The following is a 24,115-nucleotide window of genomic DNA, read 5'->3' as shown; positions in this document are numbered from 1 at the left end:
GGCCCGAAGAGGCCCTGTTAGGGGAGCCCAGGCCCGAGGCAGCCTGCCCTCTGGTTGTGCCAGTGTGAGGCCCACTGAGCCACCAGTGTGGCATAGGACGTGAGCTCCAGGGATGTCTGGGTCTGTTCCCTCCGGCGCCTCCTGGGAGATGGATGAGGGCAGGGTCACACCGGTAAGGTGGCACGTGGTGAGCAGAGTTGGGTGCTCTGCCTGTAGGGCGTGCTCTAAACGCTGAGTGGAACCACACAGCCTTCTGTAGGAACGACTGCAGGGCCTCGGTCCCCGAGGCTTTGCACGTGGGCCTGACCCTCCCTCAGCCTCACTTCATCCATCTGCAAGGTGGGCGTGGGACACGGGCGTGAGAGCATTTTAGCCATGGGGTTGGGCTGCGCGCAGTGCCCTCCCCAGGCCCAGAGCGGCCCCAAGGCTCGTTTCCCACCCCAGGGGTCTGAGTATAGAAGGAAGGGCACCTGGCTGCGGACAGCCCACCGGTGAGTCTCACGGACCACCCACGGGCAGTCGTGGTTCCAGACCTGCTCTCCCAGCGACTCGTGTGAAAACACTGCAAGGCCGCCAGCCCTGGTGTAGAGGTGGACATGACCTCGCTGAGCTGCAGAGTGGAGGACACTCAGCCCTTTACTGCTGGCTGTGTTCCCTGGAGGCGGCCGAGCTGGGCTTGGCCAAGGTCCAGGGACGTGTCCAGAATATTAGTGGCTCGCTGAGGAGTCTGTAAACTCTGATGATGACGCGGTGAGTCATGAAGAGCGGGCAGGGCGTGGCCCGACGGTGGTGAGGGTTCTTGGTGGGCCCCTGGGGCGTCCCGGGGACAGGATCCAGGCCGTGGGCAGCATTTCTGGACATGGGTCTCGGCCCGGCTGCAGAGGGGCTTCTCCAGGTTCCCTGTTGGTGGTGAAGCGGGGTCAGTTTTATCCCAGGGCCCCTGAGGAGGGTCTCTGGCTGGCTGCCTGGGAGGCACAGTGGGCACGGCTCCTCTGCCCTTCGGGGTGGGCAACCTGGAGTCCCTCCCAACACCCCCAGCACCTCCCAGAGGCTGGCCCCCGGGGCTGCTGGTCGTGGTGGGGTGGTGTTCAAGGTCATGTTTCCTGAGCAGGATAAGGTGCTCTGGAGCACGGATGAGTCATGCTGAGTCAAGTAGCCAGGCTTCCTGCACGGTGCCCAGCGGAGGAAGGAGGGGAGGTTTCCGTGGCAACCAGAGGCTTTCCCAGCTCATCCCTGTGGAGCTAGCCCGCCCAGCTCCCCACGCCCCGCACACTCGTTGTGTTTGTTTTTACTTGGCTGAGCTGTGGGTGGACAGGGCTTCTTTCCAACCACCCCCACCGCGCCCCCCGCAACCCACCCAAGGATTTAGTTGCTCTTTGCAGACGTGGGTTAGACCCAGCAGCTCAGTGGCGGCGGGGGGTAAGTGGACCCAGGATTCTTTCCAGACTTGACCCGAGCCTGTGCTCCTCACCCCTGCCAGTCTTCCTTCTGTAGTATGTATGTGTCCGTTCCACCGTACATGTGCCTGATGAAATGATCGCTCACCTGGGGACCTGGCTGAAGGTTCTTCCCCTTTCCATGCTCCTTTCTCATCTGGGAGTACCACCCTCGCCCCGTGGCCCCGGCCAACATCTGTCTCCAGGGTGGGCACACAGCTTGTCCCCAGGTCTTCTGTGTAAGGACCTAGCAGGGATCAGAAGGGGCTGCGGACCAAGGATGGGGTCCTGGGTGGCAGCCCAGCACCGCAGCTGGCCAGCTCTACAGCCGGCGGGCTGGCCCTGCCCCTGAGCACCCCCTGGTAACAGGGTGAGGAAAGCCCTCGTTCATGTTCCCCAGGGCTGGGGCGAAAGGAGAGGCGCTGGTGGACACGTGAGTGTCCATGAGCAGCTAGCTGTTGGGCTTCTGCTGGAGAAGATTCTGAGAGGCTCAGTTGGCCTTGAACAGAAAGGATAGGAGGACGCTCGGGGTCCCTCATGCCCTCCTAAAATGCCTCCTAAGGGGCTGACAGCAAGGTCAGCTTGTGACTCCTCCGTGTGTACCTGGCCTCGACCCTCATGGCCCCAGAGTAAATCTGTAACGTGAGGGCTGCCCATTGGTCCACGTTCCAGCTCCTGCCATCTTCCTCTTGGCCATGTTTAGGGCTGTGGGGTAAGGGGTGGGTGTGAGGAGCCCAGAGGGGTCAAGTTCAAGTTGCTGCCTCAAAAAGGAGTAACTGGTGTTCAGATCAACTCCCAGGAGGCTTGGACCCGGGTGGAAGGAAAGCAGTGTTACAGAACACGTTGGGTGGCCACGCGTCACCTTGCCGGCCTGAGCACAGGGGTCCTGTTGTTTTTCCTTCTTGTTCAGAGTTTGTTTAAACCACCTCCTCCTGTTGGCAGAGCAAGAGTGGAGACAAAGCTGAGTCATGCCCAACTGTAGCCAGACGGTCCAGGTTCCCGCCCGGCCTGCCATCCTTGTTTGTCTGAACCTGAAATGGGCTGAGAGGCTGCAGGGCACCAGGTGGAGGTGCTGCAATTCCAATTCCCCCTGAAATTGACCCCAGCCCACCTGGGGAAGTGACATCAGAGTCCAGGGGACCGGCTGTGGGACAGAGGCCGTGGGCAGCAGTGTCCTGTGCCCAGGGCTTTAGATTCCCCTTTGAGGCCCTCCGGGTGGCCTGAAAAGAGGACAGGTGGCCCTTGCCCATCCCTGCCTCTCCTATGGGGTCTTCTTCCTGCTGAGGGCATCCCTGGGCTAGGTGCATCTGGATGTGGGGTCACAGGCCCACTAAGCATCTCTAGCTCACCTGTGTGTCTGCACCTGGCCACCTGTGGCCTTGGTGAGTTTCCATGCTTCTCCAGCCTCTACTTCCTCCTCCGTCGGGTGGGCAGGTGGGCACTCCTGGAGCAGACACCTCTGTGACTGTGTCCATGGTCCATTCCATAGTATGTGTGCCTGATGAAATGATGGCTCAGAGCAGGAAGCGTTGGGGGCCTTCTTTGCCCCAGGCCCGCTTGTCATCACACAGACTGTGGCTGTGTGATCTGGGACTGGAAACTGCCCGTGTCTCCCCAGGCCTCTGAGAGCAGAGCACACCCTGGCTGAGGAGGGGATGCCTGGCTTCCCCTTCGCCCAGGTGGGCTGCATAGTCTGGCACCTGAGTGTCTCACACATCACCCCGTGGGAGGAGCTGCCCTTCCTTCTAGAGCCTCCGTCTACTGCGATGCAAGTATCACCTTCCTAGACACATAAATTTTGCGCTTCAATGTGTGAGGTTTCCGGGCTGTTGTGATGTCCTGTGTCCTTAGGACAGGGCAGGAAACAGCTTTGCATTCAAGTGTGTCTCAGGTGCCTGCTCTGCACTGGCCCTGGCCTGGGCACACAGGTGACCTGAGGTGTCCTTAACCACCACACCCTCATGCCAGCTTTTCAGAAAGCTGTGTACGTGTCCATGGGGGTCATGCCGGAAGGTCAGTGGGGCAGGGGGTGACCCAGCCAAGCTCCGCGGATGGTCAGTAGCCTAAGGAGGGTTCGAAGGAGCCTTTTGATTCTCCCATCAGGTCCAGTGGTCACTCTGGGCAGGTCTGCAGGGCGACTGGAGAGGCAGGGGAGAAACGTGGCGCTGCCCCTCCAGGCACTTGACAGAGGGTCCTGACCTTGCAGAGGAAGAGAGAGCCAGGTTTGGGAGGGGCGGTGGGCTGAAGGGGGCAAGGTAGCCTTCCAGATCAGGATGGACACCCACTCCTGGGGTGCTGACCACGGAGGCATCTGCTGCCCTCAGGGAGTGTGGGGGCACTGGGCCCAGGAATCTGAGCTGTTTGGTTCCTTTGCAAGCCTGTGACATGGGATCAGGAGCAGATGATCCAGGGTTTCAATGTGCAGGTAGGAGTCCCCCGGCAGGACCCCACCAAGGCCGGTGAAGCCAGGGCGGGCTCTGGGGACACCCGAGCTGATGGGCTGGTCAGTTCAGTGGAGCCCAGGGGCTCTGTGTCCCTGTCAGTGACTGGACTCAGTGCATTACCTAATTACTGCTGGTGGCTCCCGTCTCGGGTTTCTCAGTCGTGGCGGGGAGGGGTGATGGGGAGCAGCAGTGATGGGGGGATAACGATGGGTACGATGACAGTGGGGGAGGTGATGATGGGGCACAGGTAGTAGCAGGGTGGGCGGGGGGAATTGTGGGGAGCTTCTCGGGAGGGTCCATTGGCACTGCCCCAGTCAGAGCTCTGGCTTGGCCGCGCCTGAGGCTGGGCAGCCCGCACCCCCGGGACCTGCAGGACGTTACCGCCCCTCCAGGACCTTAGAGGGTCCGGGGCCCCCGAGCCCAGCTCCGTCTTCTGAACCCTCCATGATGTTTCCCCCAGCCCGTTGGTCCTTTGTCCTCTGGCCTCCTCTCCCCGTGAAACTGGCTATTTTTAGCCACTCCCTTTTTTTTCTGGTTAATGGTCTGCTCACTGTTCCTCCCTTTAAATTGGCTATTTTCAGGAGCAGACATCAGTCTTCCACTCATCTGGGCTCTTGGCTCCAGTGGCAGGAAAAGCTGACGGGGAGACTTTCTAAAGCCACAGCGCCTGGTCCCCGGGCGGAGGGATGTCTGCCCTGTCCAGTTTGACTCCTGCCCGGCAGCCTGCCTGGTTCAGGGGTGGGATGACAGACAGATCCACGTCTGTGACGTCCCTGTAGGGCCAGGGGTGTTGAGGGTGGCAGGCAGGGGGGAGGCCTGGTGACTGTGCTGACCTCTGAGCTGGGTGTGTGAGGGGTTAGTCCTGTTGTCCCAAGGAACCACGGTACCCGGAGTTGAACGAGCTGGCATTGCAGGGTGACCCAGGGTCCCACTGGCTCATAGCGTGTTCCTCACTCCCCCCAGCATAGTCCCTACTTTGGCCCCATGATCTGCTCCACCACGGGGCACTCTTGGCATGCCGGGTCAGTCACAGGGACCCAGGGGGGCTGGCCTACCCCCGTCCCTTGACCATCTCACCACCCAGGAACCCAGAACAGCAGGGCAGGGTCAGCCAGTAGAGGTGCGGACGAGAGGACCAGACTTGTGGGCAGGCGTGCAGAGCAGCTGTTGGGTCGTTTTTCCTGACCTCGTGCAGGAGGAGCCGCTTCTGCCTGTCCATCCTCCCATCCCCATGGGGTGGTTCTGGGAGGACTGAGAGATGCCCTCCCAGCACTCGTCCTGAACTACCCCAGGAACAGAGTCCGGGAGCCCTCGCCACCCAGCAGGCTACCTCGCAGCCCTGGGGACAGCAGGCCGCTGGCCATGGGCCTGGGGAGTTAAGGATCTGAACCCCGGGCTCCCCGCTCAACCAGCCAGCCGGCCTGCCTGCCTCCTGTCCAGGGCCGAGAGCCAGAGCTCTGCACGGGAAACCGGAGACCTGGGTTCCCAGAACCTGGGCCGCTTGGAGCCTGGTTGTCCCCTGGGGAAAGAAGGGTACCCGAGGCTCCCAAGGGGGTCTCAAGGTGGTGGGGTGACAGAGCCGCGGTCGTGGGGAAGGGCAGTCAGAGGGCCCAGTTTGGAAAGTTCGTTCATTTTAATGGATCGTGAGGCCGCTGGGAGACGGCCGTTCTCCAACTAGCTCAGAACGCAAGCCTGAGAGCCGGAAAGGTTGGCCTGAGAAGCAGGATAAGTGGACGTGATAAACAAAAAAGGCAACACAGGCCATCCTGGGGAGGGGGGTGCATAACCCTGTCTCTGCCCCCATCTTCATGTTGAGTCAGTTCCTAGGCAGGTTGATAAGTCCAGGGGTCCCCAAAGAGAAGAGGGGTCTGGAATTCTCAAGGAGGAGAAACGGACAAACTTTTTTCCCCTCTACATTCCTTAGCATTATATAACAATAATGTATCCTGCTTGAGGACAGTTTCTGGAAAAAAAACCTGGCTAATCCTGTTATCTTAAAATGTAAATTATGGGAGTGGGTCTAGTCACAACCTCCAGACATTCTTTTGATTCACTGTAATAACTGATTAAAAGTATATACCTCCATTGCTAACACTAGTGAGGGGGTACTCTTTCTGACCCCCTTCTGATGTTGATGTCAGAAGCTTTGTCTGTCTCTTTTATACTTTAATAAAACTCTATTACACAAAAGCTCTGAGCGATCAAGCCTCATCTCTGGCCCGGATTGAATTCTTCTCCGGAGGCCAAGAATCCCGGCGTCTTTTGTGGTTCAGCAACAACTTTCAACGTGGTCCCCCAGTGTCTGCTCTGAGTCCAGAATTCCCTCCCCCAACGAGGACCCCCGTGGTGTTGGGTCAGGGCCTACCCACCCTCAGGGGCGTCATCTTACCTTGACTACACACATAAAGACCCTGTTTCCAGTGAGGTCACATTCACAGGTCCTGGGATTTGAAGTCATCTCTTCAGGACAAGTCAACCCATAAACTTTATACACAAACACGTGCAGCTCCTTCCAACCCAGCAGCTCAGGCTTTAAAACTGTCGGTGGTTTACCTTGGTAGGGGCTGGGATTTGCATTGAGTCAAATTGCTTTTCCTGCAGTTGGGGCGTCTGTGGCCACGGGGGCAGGTGACCCGTGCACCTTTAGGAGAACTGACGACACTTGTTGCTTCATGCGTGCTGGCACGGGGCAGGCTTCAGATTGATGGCTTGTGGGGTTTTCAGAGGATCACTTTCTGATGCAGACCCTTATTGACCCAGGAAAGAACGACTTCATTTACTCCTTTAGGTAATGGAATCACCGCTGGAAGTCACATCTCCTCAGACTCTTATTGCCAGGAAGGTCATCGCCGCTGTTTAATTTCTTTGAAACCTCAGTTCATTCAGCAAATGCCCAGATGAGCGTCTGCTGTGTGCTGGGCCCCGGGCCAGGCTCCGAGGACTCAGGAACGAGGCCTTACAGTTCCAGCCTCACTAAGCATAGGGGTTCTGAGCTTGAGCGGACTTAAGAGCCGGAGGGAGGGCGGCGTTTCTGTCTGCAGAGGTTGGGGAGTGTGTATGTCACAACAGGGAGGCCTGGCAGGCAGAGATGGGCCCTGCCGAGGCTGGGGGCTGAGCCAGACTTCTTGGCGTGTCCGCTCAGGGCTCCTGCCAAGCTCAGAGGGCTCCCGTGGACTGGCATTCGCATGCATGGTGGTCGTGGGCCTCAGAGCTCGTAGAGAGCTTTCCTGAACTGCCTGTCCCTGGTTAACCGTCCCTTTTCCTACAGGACCACGGCCGCTTCGTCAACTGCGTGCGATTCTCTCCCGACGGCAACAGATTTGCCACGGCCAGCGCCGACGGCCAGGTAAGGTCCAGGACCAGGGAGGTGGGGAGTGGGGAGCATTCGTTCATCTCTTAGGCCTCTGGTTGTTCAAAACAGACAGACTCAGTGAAGCTGGTCTCAACGGGCAGCTCCCTCCCTCCTCCTCCCAGGATGCGACTCAGTTTGAGACTGTGTCCTCAAAGCATGATAGCCCCATCTCTCTGTCAGTCTCCTTTAAAAGGCACTCCAAATTCATCCAGTTTTGATGAATTCCTTTAAAGTCACAGTTGCCAACCCTTTTGATGGTGGAGCGGGGATGAGTGGGAGGAGCTCAGTCAGTGTGCTGACGGCCGGGCATACACACCTACACAGGATCCGTGTGTTCATACACACGTACGTGATTCACATGTTTGTATTTCCTGAAAGATCTTCATCTATGATGGGAAGACAGGAGAGAAAGTGTGTGCGCTGGGAGGAAGCAAGGCTCATGACGGCGGCATTTACGCTGTGAGTATAGGCCCGTGTTCATGGCTTGCTCTGTGCTTATGGTGGGGCCTGTCTGCGTTTGTCATCATCCATATGCGGGTTGAAGTTGGAAGCTTGAGATGAGGGGTCAGGAGTGGGGGCACTGGCAGAGACCTTCAAGGTCACGCGGGACAGGGTGCCGTAGCCCACAGAGGCCTGTGGCCGGGATGCTCGTCCTGTCCTTGCCCTGAGTGTTCCACCACCTCCCAGGCTGTCATCCCTGCTCAGGCACCGGGGCTGTAGACACAGCTCCGGTGTCTGAGTCTCTTCCCCCCCGGTGGAATGCTCTGACCCGTGACCACCATTTGTTGGAGTAGATCAGCTGGAGTCCTGATAGCACCCACTTGCTCTCTGCTTCCGGAGACAAAACCTCGAAAATCTGGGACGTCAACGTGAACTCTGTCGTCAACACGTTTACCATGGGCTCCAACGTCCTGGACCAGCAGCTGGGCTGCTTGTGGCAGAAGGACCACCTCCTCAGCATCTCCCTGTCTGGCTACATCAACTACCTGGACAAAAACAACCCCAGCAAACCCCTGCGGGTCATCAAGGTAAGGCCGGGCCACGGAGCAGCTTGGCCTGCAAGGGCTGGCCGGAGGGGAGGTGGGTGTCCTGCCGGAGAAGGGGCAGCTGAGGCGAGGTGGAGGTCCAGTGGAACGGCAGGACATGGGTTGCTTTGGGGATGTGAGTTTAGCAGAGATGAGAAGCCAGGCGCTGAGATCCCCTTGAGCTGTTATGAAAGCCCTGGCCCCTGCTCTCGGGGCTCCTTTGTCCCAAGGGGCTCAGCCTTCCTCGGTTAGGAGCCCACCAGCTGTGTCCCCCACATCAGGCAGGATGAGGAAGATGCTGAGCCTTGAGACAAGGCATGTGGCGGAGTGTGGCCGCAGTTGTGGGGAGCCTAGCTGGCCTTGGAGCTGGGCTGGGATGGTGTGCAGGGTGTGAATGTGAGAATCAGTGGGGAGGCACTTGTCCCATGTGGTTAGGGCAGGGTGGGCACCAGCCAGTGGTGGGGAGTGGGAACTTGGAAGCGGACATGGACTTGGAGAAGCCTGTGGAACCCTGAGGGGCAGAGGCCCGAGGTGTGGGCAGCAGGGAGCGATACTGGAGGGCATTGGGGAAGACCCCCCTTCCCTGCCTCCCATCCTCGTCTCATCGGGACGGCTCACCCAGGCCAGCTGGCCACCAGCATCTGCCCTGAGTGTCCCGTCCAGGTGGGGCCGTGCCTTCTCCCTCCCTCAGCCCTGGAGATGGTGGCATCTCAGGAAATCGCAGCCAGACTGGGAACTCCTGTGTCTCAGGGCCCCGCTCTGACCCCCTTGCTGCCCACGGGCTTGCTTCTGCTGCGGGGTCGGGTGCTCAGGGTCGCCCTCACCTGCCCTGGCAGCCCTGGGTGAGCCATGCTTTCAAGGGAGGGGCCTCCACAGCAAGGCTTCAAGCGGCTCCCTGTCCTGCGGCTGAGCCCTGGGGCCACACGTCAGCACCTCCTCACGCCCTGCTCGCTCAGCTGCTTTCGGGCCACGCAGACAGGCTCTGGGACACGCCTGGGCCCCGCGGCCTGGGTGTAGACCAGGCTGGGATTATTCCCCGGGGGCCCAATCCCTCCCTCAGGCTGTGGGTTGCCAGCTGCCTGACCCTGCAGTGTGTGTGCACCCCACAGTCTGTGAGCTGGTGGCTTTCATGGGCTCATGGCTTTCCTGATGACCGTGCCCGTGAGGCAGGGGCCAGGCCAGGCCATCTGCCTCCTTAGGCCTTGTGTAGCTAGCTTGTGAATCCCGAGGGGTGTTTGGTGCCAACATCAGGCTGCGGGTGAGCCCAGGAACTGGGCTGGAGTTAAATCAGCTCTTCTCAACCCTAGTGCACGTTCAGGTCATCTGGACATTTCCATAAAGGGCTTGATGCCTGGCCAGCCCCGTCGGGGTGCCGTCAGAGACCGTAGGAAGCTCTGAGGGCTCGGTACTTTTAAGGCGCACCCAGGTGATCCTGTGGCTCGAGTTGGAGCTGCATCAGAATCGAATCACCTGAGCAGGCCCGCTTGTCACAGCGTTCGTCTGTGGGGCGCTGGAGAGCCCCAGTGCTCACAGGCTCCTGGCAAGGCTGCTTGCTGCCCCAGATGGGGCGGGCCAAGTCCCAATGCATCCCGTTGCTCACAGGTTCTGTCTGGGTTCCCAGGCTGCGTGGGGCAAGACTCCCGGTAAGGCCTGGTGGGTCGCTGCCCTGTGGAAAGGACTCAGGGGTCCTGAGAACTGTGTGTTCCTTTCTCTGATGAAACATGTCTTGTGGTGGCAGCAGTCAGTGATGCTCAGAGGGCTCTGGCTGCATCTGAGGAGGGGAAAGAGCTGTGATTAAACCCCATCTCTTAGATTTCCATCCCAGGAGCAGTTAGTTCAGTTCAGTTCAATCGCTCGGTCATGACCAACTCTGCGACCCCGTGGACCATAGCACGTCAGGCTTCCCTGTCCATCACCACCAACTCCTGGAGTTTACTTAAACTCGAGTCCATCGAGTCAGTGATGCCATCCAACCATCTCATCCTCTGTCATCCCCTTCTCCTCCCACCTTTAATCTTTCCCAGCATCAGGGTCTTTTCCAATGAGTCAGTTCTTTGCATCAGGTTGCCAAATATTGGAGTTTCAGTTTCAGCATCAGTTCTTCCAATGAATATTCAGGACTTATTTCCTTTAAGATTGACTGGTTGGATCTCCTTGCAGTCCATGGGACTCTCAGGAGTCTTCTCCAACATTACTGTTCAAAAGCATCAATTCTTCGCTGCTCAGCTTTCTTTATAGTCCAAGTCTCACATCCATACATGACTACTGGAAAAACCAAAGCTTTGACTAGACAGACCTTTGTTGGCAAAGTAATGTCTCTGCTTTATAGTACACACATCATATCATGGCAACAGTCAGCGATGCTCAGAGGGCCCCGGCTACATCTGAGGAGGGGAAAGAGCTGTGATTAAACCCCATCTCTTAGGGTTTTTCCATCTCAGAAGCAGTTAGAAAGGGAGGTAAAATGCCCTCCTTCAAAGCAGTCATCTGGTTGTACACGAGTGTTCTGGGCCCCTTTGTTGCTGATCAAGGAGGGATCACAGCCCTGGGACCGCCCTGGCTGTGGGATCACAGCCCTGGTGAGAGTAGGGAACTCAGGAGAGAAGAATCCTCACGAGCCAGGGACAGAGCTAGAGCTGTGAGCTGGGTCTCTGGGTGGAGACTCTCTGGGCCGTCCAGTGGCTTTGGGGTTCTGCTTCTGCGAGAGTTAGGCCTTTAGTACTGCTCCTTCACCTTCGTGGAGACCCAGTGCTGGGTGGGGGCTTGTCCTCCATGGCTGGGGACGGGGGACGGCTGCCTGGGTCAGTCTGCACAGACCCAGGCGCTCTGCTGGGGCTCCCGCTAGACCCCCGTCCTCCACGCAGGTCGGGGTTAAGTGCCTGGGTGGAGAGGGACCCAGGTATCAAGGGGTGGTCAGCAGGAGGCAGCTGACCCAGGCCGGCGGGCGGTGTTTCAGGCCCACGAGGGCCGTGGCCTCTCCCTGGGGCTTAGCTGGCGGTGAGCGTTTGACAGTCACTGGCTGGACACAGGCATGTCCTCAGCTCACCCCACCCATCTGTCTCCTCTGCAGGGTCACAGCAAATCCATCCAGTGCCTGACGGTGCATAAAAACGGCGGCAAGTCTTACATCTACTCCGGGAGCCACGACGGACACATTAATATCCTTTGACTCACAGTGCTGGCTCCGCAGGCCCTGGCAGGAGAGGTGGGAGTTTCCTGTTCCCACAGAGCCAGAGGCCAGGCTGGACAGGTGGTGGCCACAGGGCTCCTCTGCCTCGTCCTGGCCACCGAGAGGTGGCCCGGTCCACACTCGGGCCCTCCAGCTCCGGGTCACAGCCTTGACCTGATGGGTCACTCGCTGTGTGCGGCCATGAGGGCCTGTTTGCTGAACTTCCCTGTTTGTGACCTGGTCCTGGCCTCACCCCTCACGAGCAGCAGAATCCATGTGCATTAGGATCCAGAAGGACTTAGAGCCTGTTGGGGGGAGTCCCCTTGTCTTAAAAATGGGAAAAGCGAAGCTCAGACACCTTGAGTGGCTTCTGCTCGGCGACAGCAGAGCTGGGCAGAGCCCATGCCCTGTCCCCCGGTGCGGGGCTTTGGGGTCCCCCCGAGACGTTCTTGGCAGCCCTTCCAACCCTCCCGCTCCAGGATGGCCAGTGATGTCCGCAGGGCCTGGCTCGGCGAGGCATCGTGGCTGCGTGCGAGGCCTGCCCTTGTGCAGCCCAGCCCCTGCCCCTGGAGGGGCTTCCCAGGCCCCGCGCTTCCCCCACCTCCGTGGTGCTCCTTGTCTACAGGGTTCCCTCCTGGGAACAGTTCCCCGTAGCCCCAAGGGAGGAGGGCAGAGGTCCCCCTCTGCCCCCTCAAAACAGAAGGAAAAGAGGGTACAACCAGGGTCCTGCCCCATGTCCCCCAACTCCGGGCACCACCCCATCCTCCCTGCTCGTCCCCGGCCAGCCCTGGTGTCCACTCACCATGATGTTGACCTCTTGGGGGATCCACAGCGGAGGCGGGGTGGGGGGCTCCCATCCTGAGACCTGTGAGCTGCAGAAATTGCCCTCAGCTTCCTGGGGAACTGTCCTCAGTGCAAACAAAAATGCTTCTTTGTTGATGTAAAAGGAGAGCCTCATAACTTAAAAACAGCTCACACTCGGGCACCCCGAGCGGACGGTCAGCCTGGGACCAGTTGCCAAATGGCACCTGGGCAGCCATCAGCCAGTCCTCGGGGCATAGGCTGCCTCCCACTGAAGGTGCTGGGCTGGACAGCAGGCAAAAGGGAGCGAGGGGGTCAGGGGGTATCGGCCCGGGTACGTGGGGTCCCCACAGGGCTTCCTTCTGAGCTCCCTCGGACAGAGGCGCCACTCCATTGTGGCAGGACAGTGCCGCCCTGCGACCTGCCTAGTTCTCATTCTAGAGACGGGTGGACTCTCCCACTGCGTGCTCTCTTGCTGGTTGATCACAACGTCCGCTTCCTGAAATTTGGAGCTGAATGTGCACGAAGAAGTTCACTCGGCCCGGTGCCCACTGTCCCTTCCCTAATGTGCTGCCCGGGAGAGGGGACGGGCCATGGCCTCCCCAGGGTAGGGCATGCACCGCATCCTAAGCCAGGCTCTTCCTTAACCCCCCCGCCCCACATTACTGGGATTCTGAGACGGGGGAGAACGACTCCTTTGCTGGGAAGGGCCACACGAACCAGGTTTCCAGGATGACCGTGGACGAGCACGGGCAGCTGGTGAGCTGCAGCATGGACGACACGGTGCGGTACACCAACCTCACGCTGCGGGACTACAGGTGAGAGCTGCCCGGGGCTGGACGCGCCCCCCTGCCCCTCAGCCCATCGGTGGTGGAGTCGCCCTCGGGAGGCCCATGCTGCTGCTACCAAGCCTGGGCTGACCAGCGCACCCAGGGCAGAGCCACGGGCTGGTCACCCTGCCGCAGGGGCCCTTTCACCCAGCCAGGGAGGCACCACGTTTGGCTCAGTTCTGTGGCGTTTTCCTCAGTTTACCGTTTGTTAAGAAGTGGTTTGTGTGTGCAGATTTTTCTGGGATGTGTCTTTGTAGTTTGAACCAAAAGTGCTAAGTCCCTCGGTCGTGTCCGACTCTGCAACCCCGTGGACTGGAGCCCGCCAGGCTCCTGTGTCCATGGATTCTCCAGGCCAGAATACTGGGTTGCCATGTCTTTCTCCATTAACCAAAAGTAAAGGTGACAGTTTTCACCCATCCCGTTAAAAGTGCCAGTTACATATATATATATATTTGTTTGTTTGTTTAATTACATTGAGGAGGAGACTGGTCATGGCCGTGGAAGGCTGGGAAAGTGAAAGTGCTAGTCACTCAGTCGTGTCCGACTCTGTGCGACCCTATAGACTGTAGCCCACCAGGCTCCTCCGTCCATGGGAATTCTGCAGGCAAGAATACTGGAGTGGGTTGCCATGCCCTCCTCCAGGGGAATCTTCCCGACCCAGGGATTGAACCTGGGTCTCCCACATTGCAGGCAGATTCTTCATCATCCAAGCCAGATTCTTTGGGAGGTCAGGACCAGAACTAAATTCTGTCTGAACCCAGGGAGTGCCAGCCAGGGTCTCTGGCCGGCGCACATGGGGCCCGACCCAGGACAGGGCAGCAGGGGGGCGGCCCTCGGCGCAGATGCGGGACGTGCCGCCTTCACCTCCTCTCACCGCCCCCACCCCTCGTCCCAGCCCCCCATCTCGACTCTCTCCTAGAGTCGGGGAGTCTTTCCTTCCTCCCTCCCATGTCTGTTTAGCAGAGGCTCCTTCGGCCACGATCGGGCGGAATTCCCACCTGTCCCCGAGCAGCTGTGGTCCTCACTGAGTGAGTGTCTATGCCTGCCCTGCACCCCTGGAGACTAACACATCCTTCTCTCCACAGCGGACAGGGAGTCGTGAAACTGGACGTCCAGCCGAAGTGCTTGGCCGTCGGCCCCGGGGGCTACACCGTGGTCGTGTGCATTGGCCAGGTACGGCTCCCACCCGGGTCTGACCAGAAGGTCCAGACACACTGCGCAGTGTCTGGTCCCCACGTCCCTCCACAGCCGTTCTCCCCTTCTTTACTGAGAGCTCTGCTGCGTGTGCTGAGGGCCTCCCACGTGTTCACTGAATCCTCAGCAGCCCCATCAGTTAGGCAGGCATCATCCCCACCTCACGGGTGGGGACACTGAGGCACAGAGGCTAAGCTGCCCCAGGGCTGCGTCCGGCAAAGGGCAAAGCTGGGATTTGAACCCGGGCAGCCTGGTCAGAGCCCACACTGGAGGGCCAGATGCCCTGCACGGGGTGGTCCCTCGCCCCTGCCGCCCACAAGAGGCACAGCCAGTGTGGCTCAGTCCACTCATTGCAGATCCCAGCCCTGCAGCACTTGGCTGTGTGGCTTTGGGCGTTTTCCTCACCCTCTCTGAGCTTTAGTTTTCTCGTCCCTTGCAGCTCACAGGGCGGGTTACAAGGAAGTACACAGCAGGCTGTTGGTACTGCCTCCGCGAGCGAGGAGGCTGAGAGTGGCCGTGCCTCCCTCCCCGAGGCCCTGTGATGGTGGAGGGTGGCACCCGGGCCTCCGCGGGGTCTGCTCTTCCAGCCCCGGCAGCCTGGGTTCTCATTCAGGGCGGTGAAGGTCTGTCTACATGCCATTTCTTAAAATTTCCGGAACACACCGCCCTTGACTGAGACCCAGGCCTGACCCACTTTATCCAGGACACTGCTCTGCAGCAGACGCCGTCTGTCGCCAGGGCTGGGCGTCCCAGCGTGCAAGGTGGAGGAGGCAGGTGCAACAGAGCCCCTGTTGGCACGAGCAACAGACCCGCTCCGGAGAGTCTTTCGGATCCGCTGCCCCTCCTCCGTCCTGGGAGCTTAATTGCTTCGGGGAGTGTGGAATCCTATGTGTCCTAGATAACACAGCCCTCCCGCCAAGCAATTACAGCAGACAGCGGGGTGGCCAGTGAGGGTGCACGAGGAATTGAGGACTGGGAGCGCCGTAGCGAGTGTGGGAAAGACTGGACGTGGCCTTTCTAGAAGGTCACACCGGGAGAGCTCACAGGTTCTGGGAAGAGCCGCCCGAGGCTCTGCTTAGAAGGGGCTGGTGGGTACAGGGTCTAGTCCTGGGTTCCCAGGAGTCCATGGCCCATGCGATCAGGTGTGATGACTGCCCTGTTGTATTCTGCTGTTCCCCTGCTTCTCTCGGGCATCCTGACCAGAACTCCCCACAGCCAGTCGTAGGGTCCACAGACCATGCTGGAGGGGCCCACGATTCTCGGTCAGGGAGCAGCCACATTCAGGTCTCACCTCGGAGACTTGAACCGGAGTCTGGACAAAGGCTCTCCGTCTCTCTGTCGGGGGTGCCGGGCAGTAGGGGTGCTTCCTGAGTCAGGCTGACGACTCGGGTGAATGTTTGTCCAGGTGAGTTTTCCGTAGCAGATTTTAAGGTGGGTGCTGCCGCCCATCGCCTGGGCTTCTTCACCTCCCCCACCCCACAGCAGAGCCCACAACAAACCCCAAGGATGGCGGAGGGGGGCTACCTGCCCCTGGGACCGCTGGTGGCTTGAGCCGGGATCAGATGGGGTCAAGCCAGAGCTATCACAGGTGGAGGCCACGCTGTTGGGACAGTCCAGTGAATTAGAACCAGGAGGGGTAGCAAGAGGTGGGAGGGGATGGGGACAAAGGAGGGTCACCATATCGGGGGGCCCTGGGCCGTGTGCAGAGGGTGGAAGATGCAGCATGGTGGCCAGGGCAAGGCTTTGAAGTCGTGCAGCCCATATGTGAGTCCCTACTTGGCTCTGAGAGCTGCAGGGCTTGCACCTCGTTTGCTCCTATATTGACAGGAGGTGACCCTGCCACCCCAGGGACCTGCAGGGTGCGTGGCTCAGGTAGGCTCCAGCGGCTGGTTTTGTTTGCTTTTTATGAGGCACTTCGTTTACTCTGAGCCGTGAATTCCATCCTCAGGCTGTCTAGGCACCGCTGGGTTTTTAACCCTGGGAGCCCAAGGCTCAGGACAGTTCATGAGCCGCATGTGTCCATCCCCTGCCCCTCCACCCCTGCCAACCCCCATCCCGGGCAGCAGGTGGCTGAGCCAGGATCAAGTCCTGTCTGTGTCGGCAGAGCCCTTCTGTAGGGCCTGCACCCCTGGGTGCTGAGCCCCGCCCGCCAACTCTGTCCTGCCCTGGCAAACACGGGGGAACTGAGGCAGGAGCTGGCCAGGGTGGGACGAGGGGGCGGGGTGTGCCGTGGGTGCCTCCAGGCCGCTTAGCCATGAGCCATCTGTGTCCTGTCCTCCCCTCCCTGCCAGGGCTGGGGACAGATAGATGGCCTCCACAGACCCGCACTCCCAGCGCTGCTGTGCTGTCTGCCCGCTGGAGTCAGCCCCCAGGGGCCCGGTTTCCCCTCTGTTAGTTGGGGGTTGGGGGGGGGCCACCAGCACTGTCCCCAAGCTCTGGGGACTCACCAGTGACGTTGCTAGCAGTTTCATACACCACGGGTGGAGGTTGCAAAGGATGTTTCTTTGGACAGACCTGAAAGGCCAGGACTTAGAAGTCCAGCCGGTCCCGTTCATTTCTGGTGTCAGATTAGAGGCTCGTCGCTTCCACGTGCTGTGTCTTCTTGAACCCAGGACAGTCTGCTTAGCAGAGCTCTGTCATTACGCCCGCTGGTGTGTAGTTGGAGGAATTCAAGTTCAAAAGCAGCAGATGGCTTACCCAGACGTCCGGGTGGGGGGTAGGGACAGCACCATTGCTGCTGATGAGGGAGTAACACTGCGGGGCCCTCGGGTGGTCCCACTTAGTGCGGCTGAAGCCCTGTCCTGGCGCCCCGCGCTGTCCTGCCCCCGACCCCCGGACGGCCTGGGCCATCTGTCCCGGGCCTCTGCTCTAACCGCATTGTCTGTGTGTTTCCCAGATCGTTCTGCTGAAGGACCAGAGGAAGTGCTTCAGCATCGACAACCCCGGCTATGAGCCCGAAGTAGTGGCCGTGCACCCGGGTGGTGAGACAGTGGCCGTCGGGGGCGCGGTAAGGCCCTGTCCCCACACCCTCTGCCCTAGGGTCTTTGAGTGATTTGGGGGAGGGTGGTCAGGGCTGTGTGGGTGCCAGGCTACCTCCTGCCACCCAAGTGAGAATCTCCCTGGGCTGCCCCCTTCCCCCCCAGGAGACCAGGGTCCCAGCAGTGAGCAGGCTGTGCTAGGGGCACAGGGCAAGGAAGGCCTCAGCCTGGGTGTCGGTCCTGGGGGCAGGTGGGAGAGCCTTGTGGGCACAGGGAGGGGACAGGGGAGCCTTCACACCCGTGCAGTGCAGCGCCCGCCAGAGGGCTTCAGTTTCCCCGAGTCTGACTTCCCGTCGTCCACTCTTTCCCCTCACCTCCTGGCCCCTGCAGAGAAGTGCTGGGACCGCACAAGGATGGGGCATTTGCTAGGACAGAGGCTGGACAGAACAGGGAGAGAAGCCTGGTGCCCGAGGGGATCTGCCGGGCCGGGGAGGGGCATGGGGTACAGGGCACGGGACAGATGGTGAGGCTCAGTGCACAGTCAGGTTGGACAAGGGGCCCTCGCTGGAGACTTAACGCCTGTACAGGTGCTTCTCAGAGCTCGGCCTGTGGACAGTTGATTGGAACATACTGGAAATTTTATAAAAGGGGCAGTCTCGTGAGCACCCAAACACCCAGATCACAGTTAGGGTTGGGGAGGCTGGGATCCGCAGTTTGATGTGATTTTAAGATAATTAAACCTCTTTTCATGTAATTCTGCCCACTATGCTAAGCCAGACACCAGAGCTGCTGCTGGGTTGTAGGACATGTCCTCTGGCACCTGGGGACGAAGGGGTAGTTATTCTGGCACCTGAGCTGGCATGTGGCCAAGCCGGGCATGAGTCGGTGGGGAGGAAAAGCACTACTTCTTACGGATACTCGGGCCCCTCCCTCTAGGAGGATGGGCTTCAGGAGAGTCGGGGGTGGGGTGGGGGCAGGGAGGGCACAAGTGTTTGTGGGCACAGGCGCCCATGTCAGGGGAGTGACCCGCTGCCCCTCTGTCCTCCTGCAGGATGGGAACGTCCGCCTCTACTCCATCCTGGGCACCACGCTGAAGGACGAGGGCAAGCTCCTGGAGGCCAAGGGCCCCGTGACCGACCTGGCGTTTTCCCACGACGGCGCCTTCCTCGCTGTGTGCGACGCCAGCAAAGTGGTCACGGTCTTCAGCGTTGCCGACGGCTACTCGGTGAGTGGGCGGGCCACCTGCCCTGGCCCCACACCAGGCAGCACAGATGGCAGGAGGGGTTCACAGCCTCTCTCCCTGGTCATCACTGATGGGGCGGGTGCACAGGACACGCAGTTTTGCTGCTCCCGGAGCGTGAATGACGTGGGCCAAGGAGACTTCCCCTGCCGTCCAGCAGTTTGTGGGCTCGTAGCAAAGTTGCCAGAAAGCTAGGGGCCTGAGTAGGGGCCAGGCTGCTGTGAAATCGGGCTGGTAGGTTCACCTCGGCAGTATTGCCCAGTGACTTCTGGGACCTTCTCTGTCAAAGGGCTTAGGCTAGGTTTTTTTTTTTTTTTCTTGGATATCATTGCCACTTAAAGTCCTGTCAAGTGTGAGTGCTGGTCGTCCAGATGTGGCCTTGCACTCGGGGTGGGGGGGGGGGGGGTCCCTGGGCAGTGGATGGGTGAAAGAGGACCCCATTGCCAGGACCCCGGAAGCTCATCCGGCCCTGGCTTGGGAGGCGTGAGAAAGCCTTAGACCCGTTTCACAAGAGACTGCACTCCAGAGGGCTCTGGTCAGCCTCTGGGTATGAGGGAGCTGGTGTGATTGGACCACAGGGCAGATGGGAGGAGGGGTCCCTCCAGTCCCCCCCACCAAGCCAACCTCCCCCCCACCCCCAACTTCCAACCCTTAGGACAGCTTTGAAATTTATAGCAGAGTCCAAAGAATTTGCCCCCTAGATTCTACCATTAACCATTTTACTGTGTCACATTACCCATCTAGTAATCTAATTTTTTAGTGCATTTAAGTGTATATTTTGCCATTAAGTATATCAGCCCACATATTGACTAGAGTTTACTGGTTTCTTAGTTTTGGCTGTAAAATTTACATATAATGAAGAATGAATGAGAACCTAAGTATATACTCATGCTTTGCTTCTGACTGCGACCCACACCTCCGTCAACATGAAGAACATTCCACCTCCTAGGAGGTTCCTTCCACCTGAGTAGCACATTTATCAAATCCTGCATTTATCACATCTTAAGTGATTTCATTTGCATATAACAAGTTTACAGCATGCTGAGTAATCTGCAGCGTAGACTCAACAAAAAATGAAAGAGGCAAACTCGAAAATCATGGTTAATCTAGGAATTAAGAACAAGGTGGAATACTCGAAGTAAAAGCATTAGTTTAGTTAGAGAGCATTAACTCTGTTCACATTGACCCGTTTGGTAAGACAGCGGCTCGAGGCTGGCACATGCTGTAGACACGTGCTCCTGTGGACAGATGTCTGCCTGCAGAGCACACCACCCAACTCGGTCTCCAGGGCAGTGGCACATGTCTGGGGGGCAGCCACTTCCTCCGTCCATACACGCATAGGGCCTGGTCCATGCCAATAGGACGTTCTCGTGCTTTCTATTCCTACTTTTCTGACTGTCCCCTCCCTAGGGCAGAGAGCTCTGCAGGCAGGTGGGCACATGTGGCCCATTGACACATGCTAGGAGGACAGCCCCAGAGTCCCAGGATCCTGGGAGGGGTGCAGCAGCCGCTGCTTGATCTTGGGCTGCTCCTGTCTGTGCCTTTGAGCAGTGGGCACCCTGGGCATGTTATGAGGGGTCGGTGAGTTGGTGAGAAGCCTGACCTTAGGTGAGATGATGCCCACTCACTCTGGCCTGGACCCTGACCTGCCACCTATTTTCAATTCACATCCAGGAGAACAACGTTTTCTATGGACACCACGCAAAGATCGTCTGCCTGGCCTGGTCTCCGGACAACGAGCATTTTGCCTCGGGTGGCATGGACATGATGGTGTATGTGTGGACCCTGAGTGACCCTGAGACCAGGGTCAAGATCCAAGGTGATGCTCCCACCCACCTCGGCTCCCTGAGCAGCTCCGGAGAGGCATCCCCAGGGCCCGAGGGTCCCTTCTGTGCTTTTAGGGAGGTGGCCCCCTCGGGAGGCCTGGCCATCCAGCAAACATCTCTGTTGGTCCAGGCAGACATGCAGAGGACACCGTGTGCCCAGCATCCATCCAGCAACCATGTCCATCCAGGGTGGATCTCAGTTCTCCTGTCCCCATGTCCCCACCTTCCACCACCTCATGTGGGCTCTGGTCCCTTTCCATTCAGTCTCTACCCCACAGGGAGCCTTTTATGTTGAATATAAATGGGATCCTCTACTATTCAAAAAAGTTATGTCAGGTGGGAGAGGGGTCCCCACCTGTGTCAGGCCCCACCCTCACCCCCCATCAAGAGCTCTTTCTCAGGTGGTGGGGGAAGGGCACCAGTGGGCTGTCCTCAGGTGTGCAGGCAGGCGCACTCCTTGGTTCAGAATGGGGGTGGGGAGCAGAGCAGACTTAGATGGGCCATCCTGGTCTCCACGGGAAGCAGTGCTGGTTTTGTAGGAAGACTCAAGTTCAAGATGCAGCAAGGAGCTCTCAGAGTAGAGGGTGGGAAGTCCAGTCCTTGGACTGGACTTGGGGGGCGGGGGGGAGGCGGGTCGCAGGTCACTGAATGTGCACTGGCCTGAGGTCAGGCTGTTGTGTGCAGGGTTCCCCAGCTTGTGTTACCAACCTTTTTTATTCACTGTGGTCTTGGTCCTACCAGAATTAACACTGTGTCCTGTCTGTGTGTTGTCTGTATATTGTTGCCTTAGGCACAGAAAGACAGACTTGTACCCCTGTGGGGAGGGGCAATTCTGCGCCCCCCCCCCCCCGGTTGTCAGGACTCTGCTGGTACCAGGAAGCTGCAGCCAGGGGTGGCTGGCTGCTAATCCCCGAGTGTCAGGGGTCCCAGCGCGGGTAGGGGTGCTGAGGAGCCCGGCCACTGCCCCTCCCATCACCCAGACTCTCCCCCGCTGAGAAGAGGGCAAGGGGGTCTGGTTGAGCAGGAGGATCGTGTTGGGTTTCTGCCGTGACCCCTGCGGGTAATCTCAGCCCAGGGTGTCCCCGTGGCCGCGGAGTTCAAAAGCCGCCGCCTCTTTTCTCCCCAGATGCGCACCGGCTCCACCATGTGAGCAGCTTGGCCTGGCTGGATGAGCACACGCTGGTCACGACCTCGCACGACGCCTCTGTCAAAGAGTGGACAATCGCCTACTGAGGAGCCCCCCTCACACCAACTCGACACCGAATCAGGGACGTGGGGTGAACGCAGCTCCGCCTCTGTCACTCCTCTCTGCCCCGCCCCTGCCCCGCCTCCCAAGGGAGGGGCCTCACCTCGGTCCCACCCCACCCTGCCTCCTGGGGGAGGGGCCGCACCTCGTGCCCACCCTCGGCCCCGCCCCCTGGAGGGAGGGGGCCCACCGCCCACCTGCCAGCTCGCTGGGCCATCCTGTCTGTCCCAAGTTCTGAAAGCTTTAGACCCTGACCGTTTGCACATGGGAAATTAAGTGGGCACCTTCAACCACGTGTGGCGCCTGACTCAGACCCACCGCTTGCTGCGCAGAACATTCCAGAGGCAGAGCCTCCAAAGCACACAGACCCTCCCGTGGCTCCCGAGGGGCTTGCAGCCCCTCGCGCTCCCCACCTGCGGGTCCTTCTGGTTTCTGTACCTTCGAGAAGAGGGGCCGGCAGGGCCGATGCTGTGGAGCAGGTGGCGCTGGTTTCAGGCTGACGGGCGCACACGGAACTCCACGTTTCACTGTCAGTTTCTGTGCTTGGTTTTGAGAATGGAATCGTGGGGGTTGGTTTTTGTTTTTCTTCCAGTGTATCTTAATCCATGCCTGTCCGTGTTTACTGCGCTGCCTCCAGGCCTTCAGATCCTCTGCTAGCGGGACGGGAGGCATCCTGCTCACCAGTTCACTCTTGTGCTTTGATGTTTTTTCTTGTCTTTCTATCCTCTGCCCTCGAGAGAACAGATTAATTTAAAAGGCAAATATGGAGTCACTGTAAACTAACTTGTCCTCATTTACACCTTCCTTTTCTTTACCAGTGCGGAAATTAAAATAAGTATATAAAGCACGGTGATTTGGAGTCTCTGCGTTTGTCGGAATCACTGGTAAAATGCTGGCTGAGAGCGGGCCCTCCCCTTGCACTTGTGAAAATACTTTGAGCGCTTTAAGAGATTAGACAGAGAAATAATTAAATATCTTTTCTCTTCACTGTGGGTTGCTGACTTTGTGTAATGGGGACACGTGGAGCGGGGGCTGGAAAGCTACATGGGACCCCATGACCTGGGTATCTCACTGGCATGCAGCCTCAGGGGATGGTTCGGGAAGGCATGGAACCTCAGGATCCCCTCCTGCCCCAACTGCCCAATACTGTGTGTCTTGGACCACCTCGCTTTTCTGCACCTGAATTTGTCTGTATACTGAAAGCGTCGGACAGGTTGAGCTCAGTCCTGCCTGACGCTCAAGTTCTGTGGCAGTTCATGACCTTTCTGGTACTGCCTTGAGAAGTAAAAAATAGTGTGCATTCCGATGTTGAAAAAAACTAAATTCCCAAGCATTTAAATTAGTAATGGAAAGACTGTCTTACTCTTGGCTAGAAGACAGCATCATAAAGACGTCTATAAATTTACAGGCCCAGTAAAAAATTTCCCCTTCTGTTCTCATTGCTTCTACAGTTCATGTATAAAAAGGAGCTAAAAGTGGAAGAGAAATGTTAGTCTATAATAAGTGAGGGTCACCAGAGGACACAAGTACAGGACTGCTTTGTTCCGGTGTGAGTTTGGACTAGGGCCAGGTACCTTCACATCAGTGGGGAAGTGACTATTAAGTAAGCTGGGTAAAACTGGCTAACAGTCTGAAAAAAGGATTTCTTGCCATGACACCAGATCCAGACCTAAGGTCTAAAAGTAGATCCAAGTTTTGGATTTTAAACAGCAGTTTTAAGAGTGCTGGAAGAAAACATGCAATCTCATATGGTACACACAAGCCTGAGTGTTCCTTAGAATGACGGAAATAATGGTCAAGGAGAGAAGACTGGTACTGCATGAAGGTGGGGGGAACACCGTAAAATGTTAAATTATGGTAAATGGCATCCATATTTTCAGCATATGCTAGGCAAAAGCATGTCTGTTTGACATTTGGTGTGGTTTTTTAAATGGAAATTTTATGTCCACACGTGGGAAAGTTTTCCAAATATATGACCAAAAACAGAATAATGCATACAGACTACGGACATTAAGACACCAGGCTGAGAATTTAAAACAAGGCTTTCGGGTGTAGAAGGCCAAGAAGAGGGAGGGAGTGAGGAGGGTGTTTACCAGCCAGCCTTGGGGCTACCTCCCTCACTGAGTCCCTTCACTCATAAAACTAGAACATTTTACAGCAGAACTTGACTACACCCAATATCCAACTCGTTTCAAGGAAGGAGGTGTTTGTATTCAGAGACCTTCACAAGAAAATTGAATGTGGAAATAAGCCACTTCCATTATCTTTGGAGAAAAGCTGGGTGTAGGTAGCCTTTGTGAGCTTACAGTTAGCATAGGATCTGTGCTCACAGCCTAAGCTGCCCTCAGGGCTCCACAAAGGGCAGGAGTGATAACTGCCCAGTGTCGTTTCTTGCAGACCAGCTCTGGTCATCTGGGAAGGTTATAAGGATCCCAGGACCTTGCTGAGCTGCCCAGGACTGTGTAGTTGGTGTTCAGTCACTAAGTCATGCCCAACTCTTTCTGACCCCATGGACTGCAACACGTCAGTCTCCTCTGCCCCTCATTGTCTCCCGGAGGTTGCTCAAACTCCTGT

The 24,115-nt window shown here is 58.1% G+C and overlaps 1 protein-coding gene across 3 annotated transcripts in view; it reads left to right on the top strand.

Annotated features, from left to right (window-relative positions):
- The window catches only part of WDR1 (WD repeat domain 1), a 41,710-nt gene extending 19,322 nt beyond the window's left edge, over window positions 1-22,388 (top strand). Inside the window, exons 6-16 of one of the 3 annotated variants that reach the window (XR_011567273.1) lie at window positions 7,149-7,226; window positions 7,611-7,691; window positions 8,027-8,260; window positions 11,328-11,417; window positions 12,891-13,045; window positions 14,143-14,230; window positions 17,148-17,258; window positions 18,281-18,454; window positions 20,144-20,288; window positions 21,422-21,644; window positions 21,687-22,388. Coding sequence is in view for 2 of the 3 variants with exons in the window: in XM_070791808.1 (XP_070647909.1) it covers window positions 7,149-7,226; window positions 7,611-7,691; window positions 8,027-8,260; window positions 11,328-11,417; window positions 12,891-13,045; window positions 14,143-14,230; window positions 17,148-17,258; window positions 18,281-18,454; window positions 20,144-20,288; window positions 21,422-21,528 (1,263 nt within the window). In the remaining variant the exon portion in view is untranslated. Of the gene's footprint in view, window positions 1-7,148; window positions 7,227-7,610; window positions 7,692-8,026; window positions 8,261-11,327; window positions 11,421-12,890; window positions 13,046-14,142; window positions 14,231-17,147; window positions 17,259-18,280; window positions 18,455-20,143; window positions 20,289-21,421 lie in introns of all 3 variants that reach the window. The other 2 variants (XM_070791808.1, XM_070791807.1) reach the window with 2 other exon arrangements.
- The last annotated feature ends 1,727 nt before the right edge of the window (window positions 22,389-24,115 follow it).

Source organism: Bos indicus, chromosome 6 (assembly GCF_029378745.1).
Source record: "Bos indicus isolate NIAB-ARS_2022 breed Sahiwal x Tharparkar chromosome 6, NIAB-ARS_B.indTharparkar_mat_pri_1.0, whole genome shotgun sequence".
Taxonomy (NCBI): Eukaryota; Metazoa; Chordata; class Mammalia; order Artiodactyla; family Bovidae; genus Bos; species Bos indicus.
The sequence above is the reverse complement of the archived record's forward strand: the minus strand, read 5'-3'. Positions and strand labels throughout refer to the sequence as shown.